This window comes from Clupea harengus, chromosome 3, assembly GCF_900700415.2.
Source record: "Clupea harengus chromosome 3, Ch_v2.0.2, whole genome shotgun sequence".
NCBI lineage: Eukaryota > Metazoa > Chordata > Actinopteri > Clupeiformes > Clupeidae > Clupea > Clupea harengus.
In genome coordinates, this window is record NC_045154.1 from 19,694,366 (window position 1) to 19,709,915 (window position 15,550).

General features: G+C 44.4%; 2 protein-coding genes across 4 annotated transcripts; both read left to right on the top strand.

The window, feature by feature from the left end:
- The first annotated feature begins 416 nt into the window (after nucleotides 1–416).
- bbs2 (Bardet-Biedl syndrome 2) lies at nucleotides 417–11,326 on the top strand. 3 transcript variants are annotated; one of them, XM_031564895.2, is made up of 18 exons: nucleotides 417–541; nucleotides 2,514–2,640; nucleotides 2,850–3,077; nucleotides 3,331–3,456; nucleotides 4,297–4,359; nucleotides 4,465–4,542; nucleotides 4,667–4,771; nucleotides 5,022–5,108; nucleotides 5,513–5,648; nucleotides 5,896–6,035; nucleotides 7,266–7,404; nucleotides 7,486–7,657; nucleotides 7,947–8,076; nucleotides 8,480–8,599; nucleotides 8,937–9,074; nucleotides 9,608–9,720; nucleotides 10,139–10,287; nucleotides 10,541–11,326. In XM_031564895.2, the coding sequence occupies exons 1-18, from the start codon at nucleotides 432–434 to the stop codon at nucleotides 10,645–10,647; spliced, it is 2,268 nt and encodes a 755-aa protein (XP_031420755.1). In that variant the 5' UTR covers nucleotides 417–431; the 3' UTR covers nucleotides 10,648–11,326. The 3 variants fall into 3 exon arrangements, with proteins under 3 accessions (XP_031420755.1, XP_042561790.1, XP_042561805.1); XM_042705856.1 differs by having other exon boundaries at nucleotides 7,266–7,657; XM_042705871.1 differs by lacking the exon at nucleotides 417–541 and adding an exon at nucleotides 1,136–1,345 and having other exon boundaries at nucleotides 7,266–7,657.
- Nucleotides 11,327–11,533: 207 nt separating this feature from the next.
- Nucleotides 11,534–15,538, top strand: b3gnt9 (UDP-GlcNAc:betaGal beta-1,3-N-acetylglucosaminyltransferase 9). The gene is made up of 2 exons (XM_012818743.3): nucleotides 11,534–11,906; nucleotides 12,903–15,538. The coding sequence occupies exon 2, from the start codon at nucleotides 13,269–13,271 to the stop codon at nucleotides 14,655–14,657; it is 1,389 nt and encodes a 462-aa protein (XP_012674197.1). The 5' UTR covers nucleotides 11,534–11,906; nucleotides 12,903–13,268; the 3' UTR covers nucleotides 14,658–15,538.
- The last annotated feature ends 12 nt before the right edge of the window (nucleotides 15,539–15,550 follow it).

Genomic DNA, 15,550 nt, shown 5'->3' on the forward strand with positions numbered 1-15,550 from the left:
ACGTAATTCGTCATTGCCAACGGGCAAATGTATTTGTTGTTGGTTTGAACTGTGTGCTGACATTGCAGTTGTAGAGAACTATCTGAGAATATATATATAAAAACAAATCATAAATGTGCATCTTTAGACCACTTAAACATTTAAATATAGTTTTAGGATCTACATACATTCTATTAGCCTACTTAAACTTGAGGGTAGGACTACTTATATACTTTTGCCTAATATTTTTATTTTTGCTGTTTGATATTTGCATTTGTATTGTCTTTATTGTAAATAATGACCCGACAAATCACGTTTTGAGCACGTATAAATATATAAAGTGTTGACCTGTCTTTTAGGTGATAGAACGTTTTTTTTTATCTAACACATATCGTCCTACTCAAACAGTAAGTGGACATCCACATTCATCCCTATTGTCATTCGCCTGATTCATGGAATTTGTGGCAAAGGTAGTGGTGGCGTGCCTCTGCACACGACCCTACTTCCGTTTCAGAGGCTTCATTGTTGGGAAGAGAACGTCTGCTGGCCGTGTCTGCGCTCGGTCTGTATTGTGGGCAGAACAAACAAATTGCAACTGAATCACTTTGCGCTCGTTCTGTAGCTTGTGGCCCTGGTGTTTTTCCATCATCTCTTCACCCGAATATTTGAACTAAGGACATCGTGTGCAGATCAAGGGGACACTTCACAAAAGATTAACTGTTAAATGTTACAAAAAAAAAAACAGTTTAGCTTCGATGCCAATATTTTCGGCTGTTGTTGTCCAGGCTAAGTGTATAGAATATTGTAATAAAATCCAGACAGGTGTTGTAGGTTAGTTAGACATATATAGTCATATATAAGACCATTGACATCCCCACAATTGTTTTATACTTCAGAATGGTTTGTTTGGTTATATTGTAAATTAGGCTTATAGACTGCAATCAGAAATATAGTCTCGAAGTTTTGAAGATTTTAACAGTCTAAAAACTAAATTGACAATTACGTCACACAGTCAGCTGAGCCCTGACAATGAGGGTATGTTCACGAAGTCCGGCAGTTTGGCTGTGCTGTCAGCACATTGTGTTTGTGCGTGATTAGAAAAAGTACACATATTCAAAACATATGCGCCCCATCTATCTTCAAGAACAGTATATGGAAATTAACATAGAATACACATTTTTAACATCCATTGGCTTTGAACAACGTAGCAGCTGGTTTATCCGATTTGTGTAGCTTTTTAGTCCGCTCACTTGGGTTAGTGAACACGCCCTGAGAAAGCCCTCTGGTGGCTTGAACTTACTTGAACACATCATTGCCTGCATCCACATAGTCTGCCAACTTATTCCTGCCATAGTTTGGAAGCTTGGTAAGATTATTTTTTATTAATCGAACGGAATAGCAAACTACAAATGCAAATTAGCTCAACATTAGCGTGCAAGACTTTTTGATGTAACGTACGCTGAAGATTTGTCAGCTGATTAGCTAGCTCTCCGTGGCTGAGCTAGCTCGATTAGCATAGCTCAGTTAACATTTGCAGTTTTAGAATGCACTATGTAACTATAGCTAATGTTGGCAGTCGAAAATGTTCACTAGCTACTGCTTTTATACGTGTACAACCTCCAGGTGTTTTAAAATGTGCAAAATATACTACAATTGAACAACTATACTGGCTAACGTAGGGTGAAGATGAAAAGCAAAAAACAGGGATTAGAGCAGAAGCTTTGGCAAGCGGCCCTGCGTTGCTAAGTAACGAACACCTTACCGAGCGCAGAGCACAAGTAAGCGCATTATAACATTAGGGCAGCTCGCTAGATCAAACTAGTAGGGCCCTATGAAATCCGTTTTATTTTTTTGCCAAATTCGTTTTATTATTAGCCAGATTATGTGTTTTCCATTTGATTTTTTTTCTTGATTAGGGTTTATCACTTTAATGATCATCAAATCATATGTCAAATCCAAAAATGTGCTCTTACATACCGGGTTGTTGTTGTTTCATTAACTTTGGCTAGCTGTCTCTGACTTTCTCTCCCGTCATTTTATTCTAAAATGATAGATTCAGAATGTGCAATTCCACCTTTAACTGTGATTTCCATTTTCTTAACTGAATTCCGCGACATATCGCGGATATCATAGGGCCTTACAAGTCTGTAGCTAGCACGCTAACTAAACTTGAAGTGTCTATTTCCCCCACATTGCTGTCCTGTCATTATCTGTAAGCATGTCAGAGCCTATTTTGAACAATGAGCCGAGAACGTACAAAAACAGCATGGGAGCCTAGGAACCATTGCATGCTTAGTAGCTAGCAACAATTGAGCTACAGGATTGAATAAGGAGCCACTCACATAGCCTAGCAGTTGGCTTTACTCAAATACCGCTACGTTAAATGATAATAATGCACATCGACAGATCATTCTGTGTGTAATTTACAGCCCATGATGTTTGATTCGCTGACCTGCCAGTCACATTGTTGAAAGAAGATAATTAGCACAATGCTATTTGTACATTAACACTGGTTGATTTTGTTGTGCTTTTAGGGGTGCCATCATGTTGGTGCCAATCTTCACCCTCAAATTGAACCACAAAGTCAACCCACGCATGGTGACGATGGGCAAGTTTGACGGCATCCATCCATGTCTCACAGCGGCCACGCAAGCTGGGAAGGTGAGTTGTGTTAAAATATGGGGACATGTTGTTTGATCAGTTACCCTGTTCAAAACTATGGAAAATCATGGCGTACATGACATGACTTTGATGTATTGGTATATACCTTTCCTTACCTTTTACACAAAAGCTGAAACCCCTAGTTATATCTGCAATAAGCCCACACCATTCCCCCCCTCACTGTTGCTTTGATAACATTCTCAACCAAGGTGTTCATCCATAACCCCCACACGCGAGGCCAAAGGCAGGTGGCCCATCGTCTGAGCCAGAGTGCCCAGGACTCCGACATCTCGCTCCTTAACATCAACCAGGCCGTCAGCTGCCTCACTGCTGGCTCTCTTGGACCCAACACCACTGGAGACACTCTACTGGTGGGCTCTCAGACCAACCTGCTGGCCTACGATGTTCACGACAATGCTGATATCTTCTACAGAGAGGTGAGGGAGTGTCTTTAAAGCCTTCTGATTAGGAAATGCATTGTGTTTTATTTCTGAAACAGATTTCTGGAGTGATATCTTTCGAGCTGCTATTGGCCTCCTAAAGGATGGCGGGAAACCCCCCCTCTAGATATGTCCAAGATCTATTGAGTTTGGTCTTTGGCTTTCCATTTTCTATTTGCATATGTGTATTAATAATGGTTAATAATACAACTTAATAGGTTGTGTTATTTGTCTTTTTGGACGTTTGCAGGTAACAGATGGGGCAAACGCAATTGTTTTAGGGAAGCTTGGGGAAATCCCATACCCCCTGGCCATCATCGGAGGGAACTGTGCCCTGCAAGGCTTTGACTATGAGGGGAACGACCAGTTCTGGACGGTATGATGTATTTCTGCTCCAATGTTTGAAGACTTTTGTTTTACAAAATATATTACAGAAAAAATCCCCACAAATTTGTTATTTTGGTGTGTGAGATAAATTATGTTGCTTTCATACAGCTTGCTTATAATATTATTTCTGGCTTGCTGTAACAATATAATTCTAAAGGCAGAATGAAAAAAAAATGCTTTTGGTCTGACAATGTGATTTTAGAGGCAGATTAAAACAACAGTGTTTTTTAAAACTCTACCCATCTAATCTATTTTGTGCATTGTGTTTATTTGCTTTGTGGGAGTGAGCAAGTTCTAGCCCTGTAGTGAACTTACATTTGCAAGTCATGGCTGTGTGTAGTTTATGAGAGAGAACTTAACTTACATTTGCAAGTCATGGCTGTGTGTAGTTTATGAGAGAGAACTTGGTCATTACCAGGTTACAACATACCAGTAACTCGAGGGACATTGGAGTTTAGCCTGTGAACTTTAGGGTGACAGATTTGGTGACTGATCTGGTTCCAGATCTGTGAAGTACCACCAGCCCATAAACAACCTTCTAAAACAAAGAAATACATTTTTGTTGAATACAGAGAAACTTTTTTCATCATTCCTTTAGTCTTTTAATAATAAGCCTAATACCTTAATTGTCCTTTAGTTAAACCTTTGAAATATTTCAGTCTGTTTGTGTGCATGCATATATTCTAAATAAACACTACAATTCTGGATTGTGCTTTTGATTGTAGCCATAAAGCAAATGTATGCCTCATTAGAAGTCTCCAAATTACATGTTGTGAAACCCACCATACAATCATAAAACTCTGAGATAACAGTTTCCTCATGGCTGTAGGTCACTGGAGATAACGTGCGGTCAGTGGCGCTGTTTGACTTCACTGGCGACGGGAAGAATGAGGTGTGTTTTCAGGGTCATAGACGTTTGGACATACATTTCTCTCAAATTCATCTTGTATGGTGTGTTGAAATTCTATACATGTTCCTGATGCTGTTTTCATTTCAGCTTCTTGTTGGATCTGAAGACTTTGACATCAGAGTCTTTAAAGAGGATGAGTTGGTGTCTGAGATGGCAGAAAATGAGGTACTGTTTTGCTAAAACAATGTGTCACAGACGGACTTTCACTTCTCTGTGGTTGGCCTCACTGTGCAGTTCTCATGGGAAGAGGAGACAATGAGGTCGTCTTGTCTCTGCTGTGTCCCTGCAGACAGTCACGTCCCTGTGTCACATGCACGGCAGCAGGTTCGGTTATGCTCTGGCCAACGGCACCGTGGGAGTTTATGACCGCACTGCCCGCTACTGGAGAATCAAGGTACTGCAGCGCTGTGGAACTTCCTGTTCTTTTCAAGAACATTCTGGTGTATCTTGCGTAATCCAGGAATCATTGGAAAAAACAAATCAGTTTCGTAACACACACACACACATCCAAACAACTAGACACACCATGTGATTGCTGTTATCAATTCCTTATAAATAATTTCTTAAAATTGCAAAAAATTCCGTGGTCTATTTGTCAAAACTCTATTTGTTGAGTAAGCCTTTCCCCTCTCTCACATGTGTAGTCCAAAAACCACGCTATGAGCATCCACGCTTTTGACCTCAATGCAGACGGAGTCGAGGAACTCATCACTGGGTGGTCCAATGGAAAGGTAAGACTGTCCCTGTGTCTGTCCATGTGTGAGATGCAATGACGTATGCATCCTTGATATTCTTCAGACGTGGCTTTAAAAGACAGAATAATTGGTGATTTAGTAGAGTCAAGTAAATTATGTATTTAGTAGAGTCAAGTAAATGGTGCATTTAGTAGAGTCTGGTAAAGTGAGTATATGCAATATATGCAATGCTGATGATGAGACAAAAGCAATGAATGCCTTGACATAGTGCCAAACTACTTTGACATGCCAATAACAAATTATCCTGGCCTGAACTGTCTCATCAATTGATGGTAACGTTCTTGCATTTTATATGGACTGATTAGATATACCATGAACAGGCAGAATTAACAAATCCTGCCCAGTGTACATAGAGTAACTAGGCTTTATGTTCCATGTAGATTGATGCTCGCAGTGACCGGACAGGAGAGGTGATCTTCAAGGATAACTTCTCGGCCTCTGTGGCTGGAGTGGTGGAGGGGGACTACCGTATGGATGGACAGATCCAGCTCATCTGTACCTCTGTGGAGGGAGAGGGTAAAGAGAAGACATATCATTCCTTTGTGTACCAATGGCGAAAGGTGCTTCAGAAATGATTTGATCTTGCATGTCCGTACTATGAATTGTGGAGTATCATCATAAAAGCGCTTTTAGATATTATAGATTTGGACAATGAGTTTTAAATGATCTAGTGACTGATATGTGTTATAGCTTGTGTGTTTGTGTGTGTGTGTGTGTGTGTGTGTGTGTGTGGGTGTGTGTGTGTGTGTGTGTTGCGTTCTAGTGCGTGGCTACTTGCCAGCCAGTAAGGAGATGAAGGGGAACCTGATGGACTCAAGTGTGGAGCAGGACCTGATACGAGAGCTGAGCCAACGCAAACAAAACCTCTTACTGGAGCTTCGCAACTATGACGAGAACGCCAAGGTACACACACACACACACACACACACACACACACACATACACACACACACACAAATACACAGACACACACTTACACTTGAAGACAACGCCAAGGTACACCCACACACTGATACACAGACACACACTTGAGGGAGAGTTTGAAAAAAAAAAAAGTCATATCATTTCTCTACATTTTGTCACACATCAGCTGATGTGTGTTTTAAGTATAACAGGTGTCCAGATGTCTTGTAGCATGTGGTGCACACAAGCCAAATGCAAGAATCTGCTCAGTGCTCTTTGATTTCATGTCAATATTTTTGCAATGTGCACTTGGTTAATGGTGTCATGTAAAGTTTGTTTAGTTAAAGTAAGTCATATAAAGGTTTCCTTGTGTTCTAGGAACGTTTTCCCTGTAGCAGTGATGTTCACAGACATGTTTACAAGCATGTGGTTTTAAGTGCGCAACTGTTTGCTAATAGGGCTCAGACAGGATCCATATGGCTTCTTCAAAAGAATGCGCTTCCACCAAAGAAGTGTGGTATTGAAACGCCATTAACAACATTTCATTCTGATAACAACCGTGTTTATGTTTTGGTGTCCCCATATTTTACTATTTGCGGCTGCCAAGAACATTCTCTAACACCAAGGCCGGGAATGGACACAGGCACATTTCAGATGTGGAGAGTCAAGAGTATAAGAGAGTAAAAATCCTACCCAGTGCTTTAAGCCAACCGTGTGAATGTGTGCCAATGAGGTCAAAATAACAATAAGGTTATAATTAGTTGAATTGGTCAGCGCTGCACAAGGGTAGTGGGTAAAACAAGGCAGGAGTCTTGGACCTGGAATAGACATGTCACGTGCACTGCACACACACACACACACACACACACACACACACACACACACACACACACACACACACACACACACACACACACACATACAGAAATCCTGAGGGTCCTGATCAACCATAATATTTTCACAACCTCAGGCATGCATGAGCCCGCTAACAAAAATACTCCCAAGATCCACACATGCACTGACCTGCCTCAATGTAGAGATTGAAGCGTGTGGTTCTGCTTGGTCTGGCTTGTGCAAAAAATGTCCAAGCTTCTTAAACTTGACAGAGCAGCTCAAAATGAGCAGCTTCCAGGACATAACGTCTCCGAAGCCTTCCCTGCTGGCATGTTGATTCCCATGTCGTTTGTAGGTTGGTGTCTTAGTCTTCTCTGCTCTGCTGCTGCCTTCCAGGCCACTCCAGGAGTGTCTGAGGGGGACTCAGGGATGGGCGTCATCCCGGCCAACACCCAGCTCCAGACCGCCCTCGCCGTCCGCGCCGCTACGGAAAGCCAGAGGGCCCACATAGAGCTGAGCATCTCAACCCCAAATGGTACTGGCTGGCAGTACCAATCTCCGGAAGAGAGTCCCACTGAAGACAGTGCAAGTCAAGCACGTCTCGTTTTTTTCCCAGAAACCATCATCCGAGCTGTGCTGATCTTTGCAGAGGGCATTTTCGAAGGGGAGAGTCACGTGGTGCACCCGAGTGCCCAGAATCTGTCTGGGTGTGTCCGCGTCCCCATCATCCCACCTAAAGACATCCCCGTAGACCTGCACGTCAAAGCCTTTGTGGGAGGGAAAAGCAGGTGAAGATCTCGCTACAATCACCACTGCTTTCATCATCTATGTGCAAATCAACTGGTTTCATCCATATGGTTATGGTGGATACATATACAACAGATTAGAATGGAATAGAGTATCCAGTTACCTCCAACCAAGATAGGAAATTAATCTTTGTTCTCATCTCAGACAGTTAAATATCAGAGCACATGCATGAAAATAGATAACAAGTATTCTGATACTGTGAGGCAATCCAATACCACTGTTTAGCTTTACCTGTTCATTTTCTACTGACCATGTTTTTTCCGTGTTCAGCACACAGTTTCATGTGTTTGAGATCACCCGGCAACTACCTCGCTTCTCTATGTATGACCTTAACGTGGACCCCGATGCCCCTCAGCCCACGGGACGCGTGGCCTTCAGCATCAACGATCGCCCACAGAGGGTGAGCCCATGCACATACACATATTGTACAGGAACACACATGGACTCCCAAAAGACACACACACACTCACACACACACACCCACACACAGACATACACAGACACACACACACAGACACACACACATACAGACACACGCACACACACAGACTCACACAAACACACACACACACACACACAGACACTCACACACACAAATGGAAATATACAGACTTCTTGCCAATTAGCTGACTGAGCATTTAGCCCGCTCTTTGTCAGACTCTTCCACGGCCCACTCTGATAATAAAATGGTGGATTTTGACCAGGCCCACACACACACGCTTGTGTCTTGAAATGACATTTGACTCTACAGCCTCCTAGGTGTGTGGGAGTGACTGTTGTTCTGTGTCCGTGTGATTGGTCAGGTGGTCATGTGGCTGAACCAGAACTTCCTGCTGCCAGAAGGGATCGAAAGTCCAGACGTGACCCTCACGTGTTTGCGTGGGGGAGGGCTGCTCAGCATCAGCATGGAGTCAAATGGAGAGGTTTGTGTGTATGTGTGTGTGCGTGTGCGCGTGCGTGCGTGTGCGTGCGTGTGTGTGTGTGTGTGCGTGTGTGTGCGCGTGTTCAGAGATGAGACCAGGTTACTAGTGTGAGAATTAATCAGTTTGCAAGAAGTGGACCTCGTGAGGGAACCCATCTCCCTCCCTCTCGTTTCCTGTCTGATCTTCACCATCCTATCGAACGAAATGAAACTTAAAAAATAAGAAAGAAGAGACACTGTGTCATGTATTCACTTTTTGGGCTGTATGTTGTTCATTTGAAATGCCACTACAGTGCACTGTACACTAATTGTGACTAATTGTCACTCTTTCCCATCAGATCACACTTAATACAGACGACATTGACCTGGCAGGAGATCTCGTCCAATCACTCACCTCCTTTTTAGCCATTGAAGACCTGCAGGCAGAGGCAGACTTCCCTAGCTACTTTCAGGAGCTCAGGACCACCCTCACAGAGGTGTGTCTTTGTGTGTGTGTCTGTGAGTGTGTGAGTGTGTGTGTGTGTGTGTGTGTGTGTGTGTGTGTGTGTGTGTGTGTCTTTGTGTCTGATTATAACACCATGTGCTGTATGTTGTATGTAACCACTAAGGAACCAGTATGCAGAGTCTTTTGTAAGTAATAGTGTTTAGTTGAGAGCAGTGTTCTGGTTGCTTCGCACCTAGACTTGGGGAAAGCCCCCAGAGTGTGTCTGGTACGGAAGGCTGGGCTGAAGGCTTGGCTGAAGGCCCCTAAAGCTGCAGCTGCTCTTTAGACTCAACCTGGCAAATGTCAAGCACCCAAACCACTGCTCCTGATCGATACTAGCACTGTTTCTGGAAAACAAACATAACAAGAAAATAGGAAGGCTTATCTCTTTTTGTAGGTGGATGAGCAACACACTGTTTAGTCTAAAATGTTATACCCAGCACCCAAACCACTTTGCAACCCTGGCTTTATGAATTTCCCTGTAGGTCCATTAATGGTGGTTACCCTTACGTGTTGTTTTCGTAGGTGGACGAGTTCCACTCTGTTCACCAGAAGCTCACGGCCGCCATTGCAGACCATTCCAACCACATCCGCAACATGCTGGTGCAGGCGGAGGACGCCAGGCTCATGGGAGACATGTGAGTGCCTCGCAGGGTTCTCCACTTCAGCAGGGTTCTCCACTTGGGCAGGGTTCTCCACTTCGGCAGGGTTCTCCACTTTCGGCAGGGTTCTCCACTTCAGCAGGGTTCTCCACCTCAGCAGGGTTCTCCACTTCAGCAGGAATCGGGCATTAAATAGCGCTCTAACTAAACAAGCACAGGCAACCAATGCACTCTTTGGTGGAGATTTAAAATGCCTTTAGTTTCGTCCAAGAGGCCGTAACATGTCAGAGTCCTGAACACTTTGAAAATATGCCATTCTTAATAAAGACATTTTTAAGTGCCACGGTTAACTTTTCACCTTTAATTTGGTTTGCCTCAAATTAAAATAAAATATCTCTTTTTCTCTCTCTCTCTCCTCGTATCTCTGTTTTCTCCTGTTTCTGTTCTTCTGCAGGAGGACCATGAAGAAGCGATACATCGAACTCTATGACCTCAACAGGGACCTGATCAACGAGTACAAGATCCGCTCCAACAACCACAACGCGCTGCTCGCCTGTCTCAAGTCTGTCAACCAAGCCATACAGCGGGCAGGACGACTGAGAGGTGTGTGAGGGTTAGGACATGGGGTCTGCACATGCTTACTTTTAGTTACATTCATTCCTTTTGTAGGCTCTTGTATAGAAAGCCAATCAGACAACAGGTAGGGCTTATCCTTTACCGTGAATCAAACTTATAACTGTGATGTTGTTAGCACTTTACCCTTCCAGTCGAGTGATGGGTACACGTATTGCTTGTGGTTAAAATCACCAGGTGTGGTTTCTGTGTCTTGAGTGTGATCCTGCTTTGTCTCTCTCAGTGGGAAAACCGAAGAACCAGGTAATCTCTGCGTGTCGAGACGCCATAAAGAACAATAACGTCAACGCCCTCTTCAAAATCATGAAAGCGGGAACGGCCTCCAGCTAAGGGCCCCCCTATCGACTGATCTCCACCCAGGGCTGGTTCCCATTGCAATATTGTTACACTACAAATCATTGGTAAAGCTCTCTCCCTCCCTCCCTCCATCCATCCATCTTTCTGTCCGTCCATCCATCCCTCCATCTCTCTATCATCCATCCCTCCCTCATCCATCCATCTTTCTATCCATCCATCCATCCCTCCATCTCTCTATCCATCCATCCCTCCCTCCCTCCCTCCATCTCTCTATCCATACAACCATCCCTCCATCCCTCCCTCCATCTTTCTATCCATCTATCCATCCATCCATCTGTCAAGGGTCTAGGGAAGGAACCAAAAGGAAAACATTGTTTGTACGTTTGTCCGTGTCACCTTAAGCCTTGAGGAAGGATGGGTTTTGGTTTCATGACGGATGATCAATAGCGCACTACTTGATTACTTGTTGAGGGTAAATATGATGTCGTAAGACAGAGGGGGAGTCTTGGCACAACTTTTTTTTATAGGATAAAGTGTATGAATAATGGTACGGTGAAGTTGAAAATGTAATTTTAGCCAAAGGAATATATACTTTTCCACTGTTTACAAGAGAATTGTGTGGTTTGTTATTTATACATACTTTTACAGTCTGTAAATAGAGAGAGTCATTGTTACACTGTTTGTTTGAATTAAAAAAAAATCCTGTGTGAAACCAGGTCTTTTTTCTTTCCCTATTCGCAGAACAATGTGCATGTGTTGGCACCGAACTTGTGTGTGTGTGTGTGTATGGGTGGGATTCACTGGGACTGTAAGTGGTCCCACTTCTGAATGTAGTGGGGGCACGTTGTACATGTGGTCCGGGAAAGCCAAGACATCAATCACCGCGCAAGCGTACAACCCGACAAGCCATTCCCATGCGCGGGCTCTTTCGCCGTGTCTCACAGGGCGCGCGACTGGAGCTGCTGCGCTGGCATCTGGCTCGCAAGCACATCCAACAGACTCCCGGGTGCGTCACGTGAGCATGGGGGGAAAGAACACTCCGTTAAAATATGCGAGCGTCCCAAAACCAGCACATTTCGTTCTAGGGGGAATAAGCTCCACATGCAAAGTTAGTGGCTAGTTAATCGCTATAAGGATGTGCAGGCACTCTCCGTCTTTTATTCAGCAAGTTTCAGTACTTTAAGGTTCTTCTTGGATATCCACATTCTGAACGTGCAGATTTTATATAGAAACGAGATGGTCGGTTTTGGCAGTTGTAATCTGTAATTACTTGGTGACGTTTGCCGATTTGGGTAAGTGTTGGGAATGACCAGCTTCTCGGATTGCATGCAGTTTCTGATAAGAACATGTGATGCAGAAATGCTGTTTAGCGTATGACATACAAAGATGAATAACTGTGATGGATGTTGACTCACATCATGAGAGTGTTTCTTGGGTTGTATACTTCTCAATCCAGAAATGGATGTGAGCATGCACAAACTTTTCTAGCTTTATATGCACAAGAGATTGCACATTTTGGGAAAGTAATTATACTTTAAGCATTTGCATATTATGCCATATAACAACTTTTTTCCCCTGCTAATTTGAATTCCTTGTTTTATGGACGCACGGTCACATTATATGTCACTGTTGTATGCTGTCCAATGACATTCATATTTTAAATCAAAAGAGAAAAGATAAGAACACTGTGTTCTCCATGCGATTGCATTTTTTTTCATTTTGACAAATCTTACGTACTCTTACATAACATCAGACCCGCCCCCTTAATTAGTCTCTCTTTTCCTAACATGGATTACTGTGCAGCGAGAGTTTGAAACACGTTGTGATATAGTCATAATGTTCTGTATACTCGTGTCCGTACATTCAGTTTATGTAGAGGGAGACGTATGATACACAGTCCATGCGATGACTTTATCTGGACGGAGGTGTGTCGCCTCGGAGTTATGAGTGGCGGTAGGCTACTAGCGAAGAAATTACAAACAACATCTATGTAAAGATGCCTAATGAAAATTCTGACTGATTATGTCAGTATAGTGCCAAGAGACGCGTTTACATTAAAGCCTGCCATTTTGCACGCGCATGGCAGATAATACTGGACTCTGGCCCTGAAAATGGCGCAAAACTGCGTCAGATTCGTCCCTTAGTCAGCCAACATCTGTTTAGTATATTGTACCACACATGCCTGAATAATGTTTGTATATTTCTGAGACGGCACATGTAGCACTAACATTGCAGCCTATACCCCAAGTGGAAATATTATACTTACCATGGTATATTTCCATTCACAGGAAAAATATTTATCTCAGAGACCTGTGATACACAGCGACATCAAACATGGAATACTATGTTTGCATCTCAGAGCCTGGTGAAGGAACCAAAAGAGATATCTGATGTCTTGGTCATGAGACGTTAGATGGCTGTACTTGGGGGCTGCTATTCTCGAGACCCCTGGAGTTGCAGCAGCGGTGCTGTGAATGGGAACAGTTAGGAGCCAATCCAGATTTCACTTTAATGGAGGCAGCATGTAGCACACATTGACTCAGCCTGACTTCACTTTAAGGAGGCCAGAGAGGCACCGCATGGAGAAAGTAATCCATGCTTGAAGAACGGGGCCTTTTTTTTCCACCAGCGAGGGAGTTTGTTAGTGGGCCACAATGAGAAGGATTCACCTAAAAGGCGATGTGGTTTGCACCCTCGCCCTGTTGATGTTGTTCTGTCTCTTGTTTTACGCCCACCACAGCCTTACTCCTTTTTGGGAGAGCTGGCAGTTGGAACAGGGCACGCCCAGCTCTCGATCCCTTCTGGGTGCTCCGGCGGATAACCAAGACAATGAGCAGGCCCTAACCAAACCTTCAGACTTACCACGGTGCAAGCCAGAGCCTCAGGCCCGGTCGGTGTCCCAGACACAGCCGAAAGCCAAACCTCAGGCCAAATCCAAACCACACGGGAAAACAAAATCCCTATCTAAGGCCAAGGCAAAAGGCGGGGTTAAAAAAGCTCCACCCACTAAGACTGCAGTGGGGCCGACCCTTGCCCCCTTCGACTTCGAGGACTATCTCCGCAAGAAGGACAACCGGAATTTCAGGATGATGATTGATCAGCCTGACAAATGCGGAGGCCCCGGTGAAGCTCCTCCTTACCTGCTCGTCGCCGTGAAGTCGGTGGCGGCAGACTTTGAGAAGAGGCAGGTGGTGCGGCGCACCTGGGGCCGAGAGGGCGTCATCCAGGAAGGCATCGACATCAAGACGGTCTTCCTGCTGGGAGTGCCCAGAAATCGCACCTCGCTGCCGCTGTGGGACAGGCTGTTGGCGTACGAGAGCGCCACCTTCAGCGACATTCTCCTCTGGGACTTTGAGGACACGTTCTTCAATCTCACTCTCAAAGAGACACACTTCCTGCAGTGGGTGAACAGTAGCTGCGCCGGGATCAAGTTCATCTTCAAGGGCGACGCCGACGTCTACGTGAATGTGGAGAACATCCTGGAGATGCTGCACGGCCAGGATGACCACAAGGACCTCTTCGTGGGAGACATCATTGTCCGCGCCCGACCCATACGCCGGCGCAACAGCAAGTACTTTGTGCCCGAGTCTGTGTACGGCCAGGGTGTGTACCCGTCCTACGCTGGCGGTGGGGGCTTCGTCATGTCAGGCCACACAGCGCTCAGGCTGAACCGGGCATGCCAGGAAGTGGAGCTCTTCCCCATCGACGACGTCTTCCTTGGCATGTGCCTGCTCCGGATCGGCCTTACGCCATCCCGGCACGAAGGCTTCCGTACGTTTGGCATCGTGCGGTCCTCGGCCGCGCCGCACCTCCAGGTGTTCGACCCCTGCTTCTACCGCGAGCTGATGGTGGTGCACAGCCTGACGGTGCCACAGATCTGGCTCATGTACAACCTGCTCCACGACCCCCACCTCTCATGCCACTCCAACCGGACGCCCACCTCGTGGCCATTCAAGTGGAGGGACAAGGCCTCGCCTACAGCCAAGGGACAGGCCGATCCAGGGGAGCAAGACTACGGAATGAAAGTGTTTGTGAAACATTGAGTTCGTGACTCCAAAATGGACTATACTGTGAATGTGTTTCTATGATGAAAGGGGTTAAAAAAACCTAATATTGTGAAAAAAATACCGGTTGTGCCAATCAACTTTTTCTCCCTCTTGTTCAATATGTATGCATGTCTGTCATACGAATGTTACTTAAGTGCTGGCTGGTACGCAGAAGTCTAATGTTTGAGTGTGAGGCTAACTGAAGTTAACAGTTTTGTGAACTCGCTCCCTCGAGTAAAATCAAGGGTTTGAGGATTTGCTCCCGCCATTTTGAGATTCATACAAGATGGCGGCACAAGAGTCCCCCAAGAGAGAGTCTGGGAGCGTTTTTAACTTTCCAGAGGGAAACGGACCCCTAGTTGTATTACGCATTCAAAGAGCTTCAAAGACTCTATGGTAGGATCATTTGGATTCACAGAAGAACCCGGTGAATCTCGTTTACTTTTGTTTGCACATATTCAAACTTGGAAACACTTGAAGGTGCTAGTGCCTGAAAATCTTAGTGATTGTTTTCTTCGCCATCTTTGAGCTATCAGATGAAATCTTTTTGTCAAGTCAAACTGTTATGAGCGCCATATGGTCCAACACAGACTTGTGAATCAGAGGCCATTTCTGATGCCAGAATGTAAGAACCTCAAAATTGCCCAACATTCCAGATGCATGGAACCTGCTGTTACGATGACCTTTGAAAATGTATCAGTATTACCTCTGAATAGTCTGCTGTATGTAAATACAAAATGTTGAATTCAAAAATCAAAAACACTGAAAAGGTTCCTGGAGAAAGACATATGCATGTAAAACTTTTTTTCTTTTGAAGAAAATAAATAAAACACGAATGGAAACAAAAAAACATACAAACAACGGGAATTCTTTCTTCTCAATATTTATTA

What these genes read in the sequence shown, in the direction of transcription:
- bbs2 (XM_042705856.1), top strand. Translation starts at nt 432, where the DNA reads ATGGAATTTGTGGCAAAGGTAGTGGTGGCGTGCCTCTGCACACGACCC. An exon ending in CCCGCTACTGGAGAATCAAG is followed by an intron (nt 4,772 to 5,021) that starts GTACTGCAGCGC and finishes TCACATGTGTAG; the next exon opens with TCCAAAAACCACGCTATGAG. An exon ending in ACTATGACGAGAACGCCAAG is followed by an intron (nt 6,036 to 7,265) that starts GTACACACACAC and finishes GCTGCCTTCCAG; the next exon opens with GCCACTCCAGGAGTGTCTGA.
- b3gnt9 (XM_012818743.3), top strand. Translation starts at nt 13,269, where the DNA reads ATGAGAAGGATTCACCTAAAAGGCGATGTGGTTTGCACCCTCGCCCTG.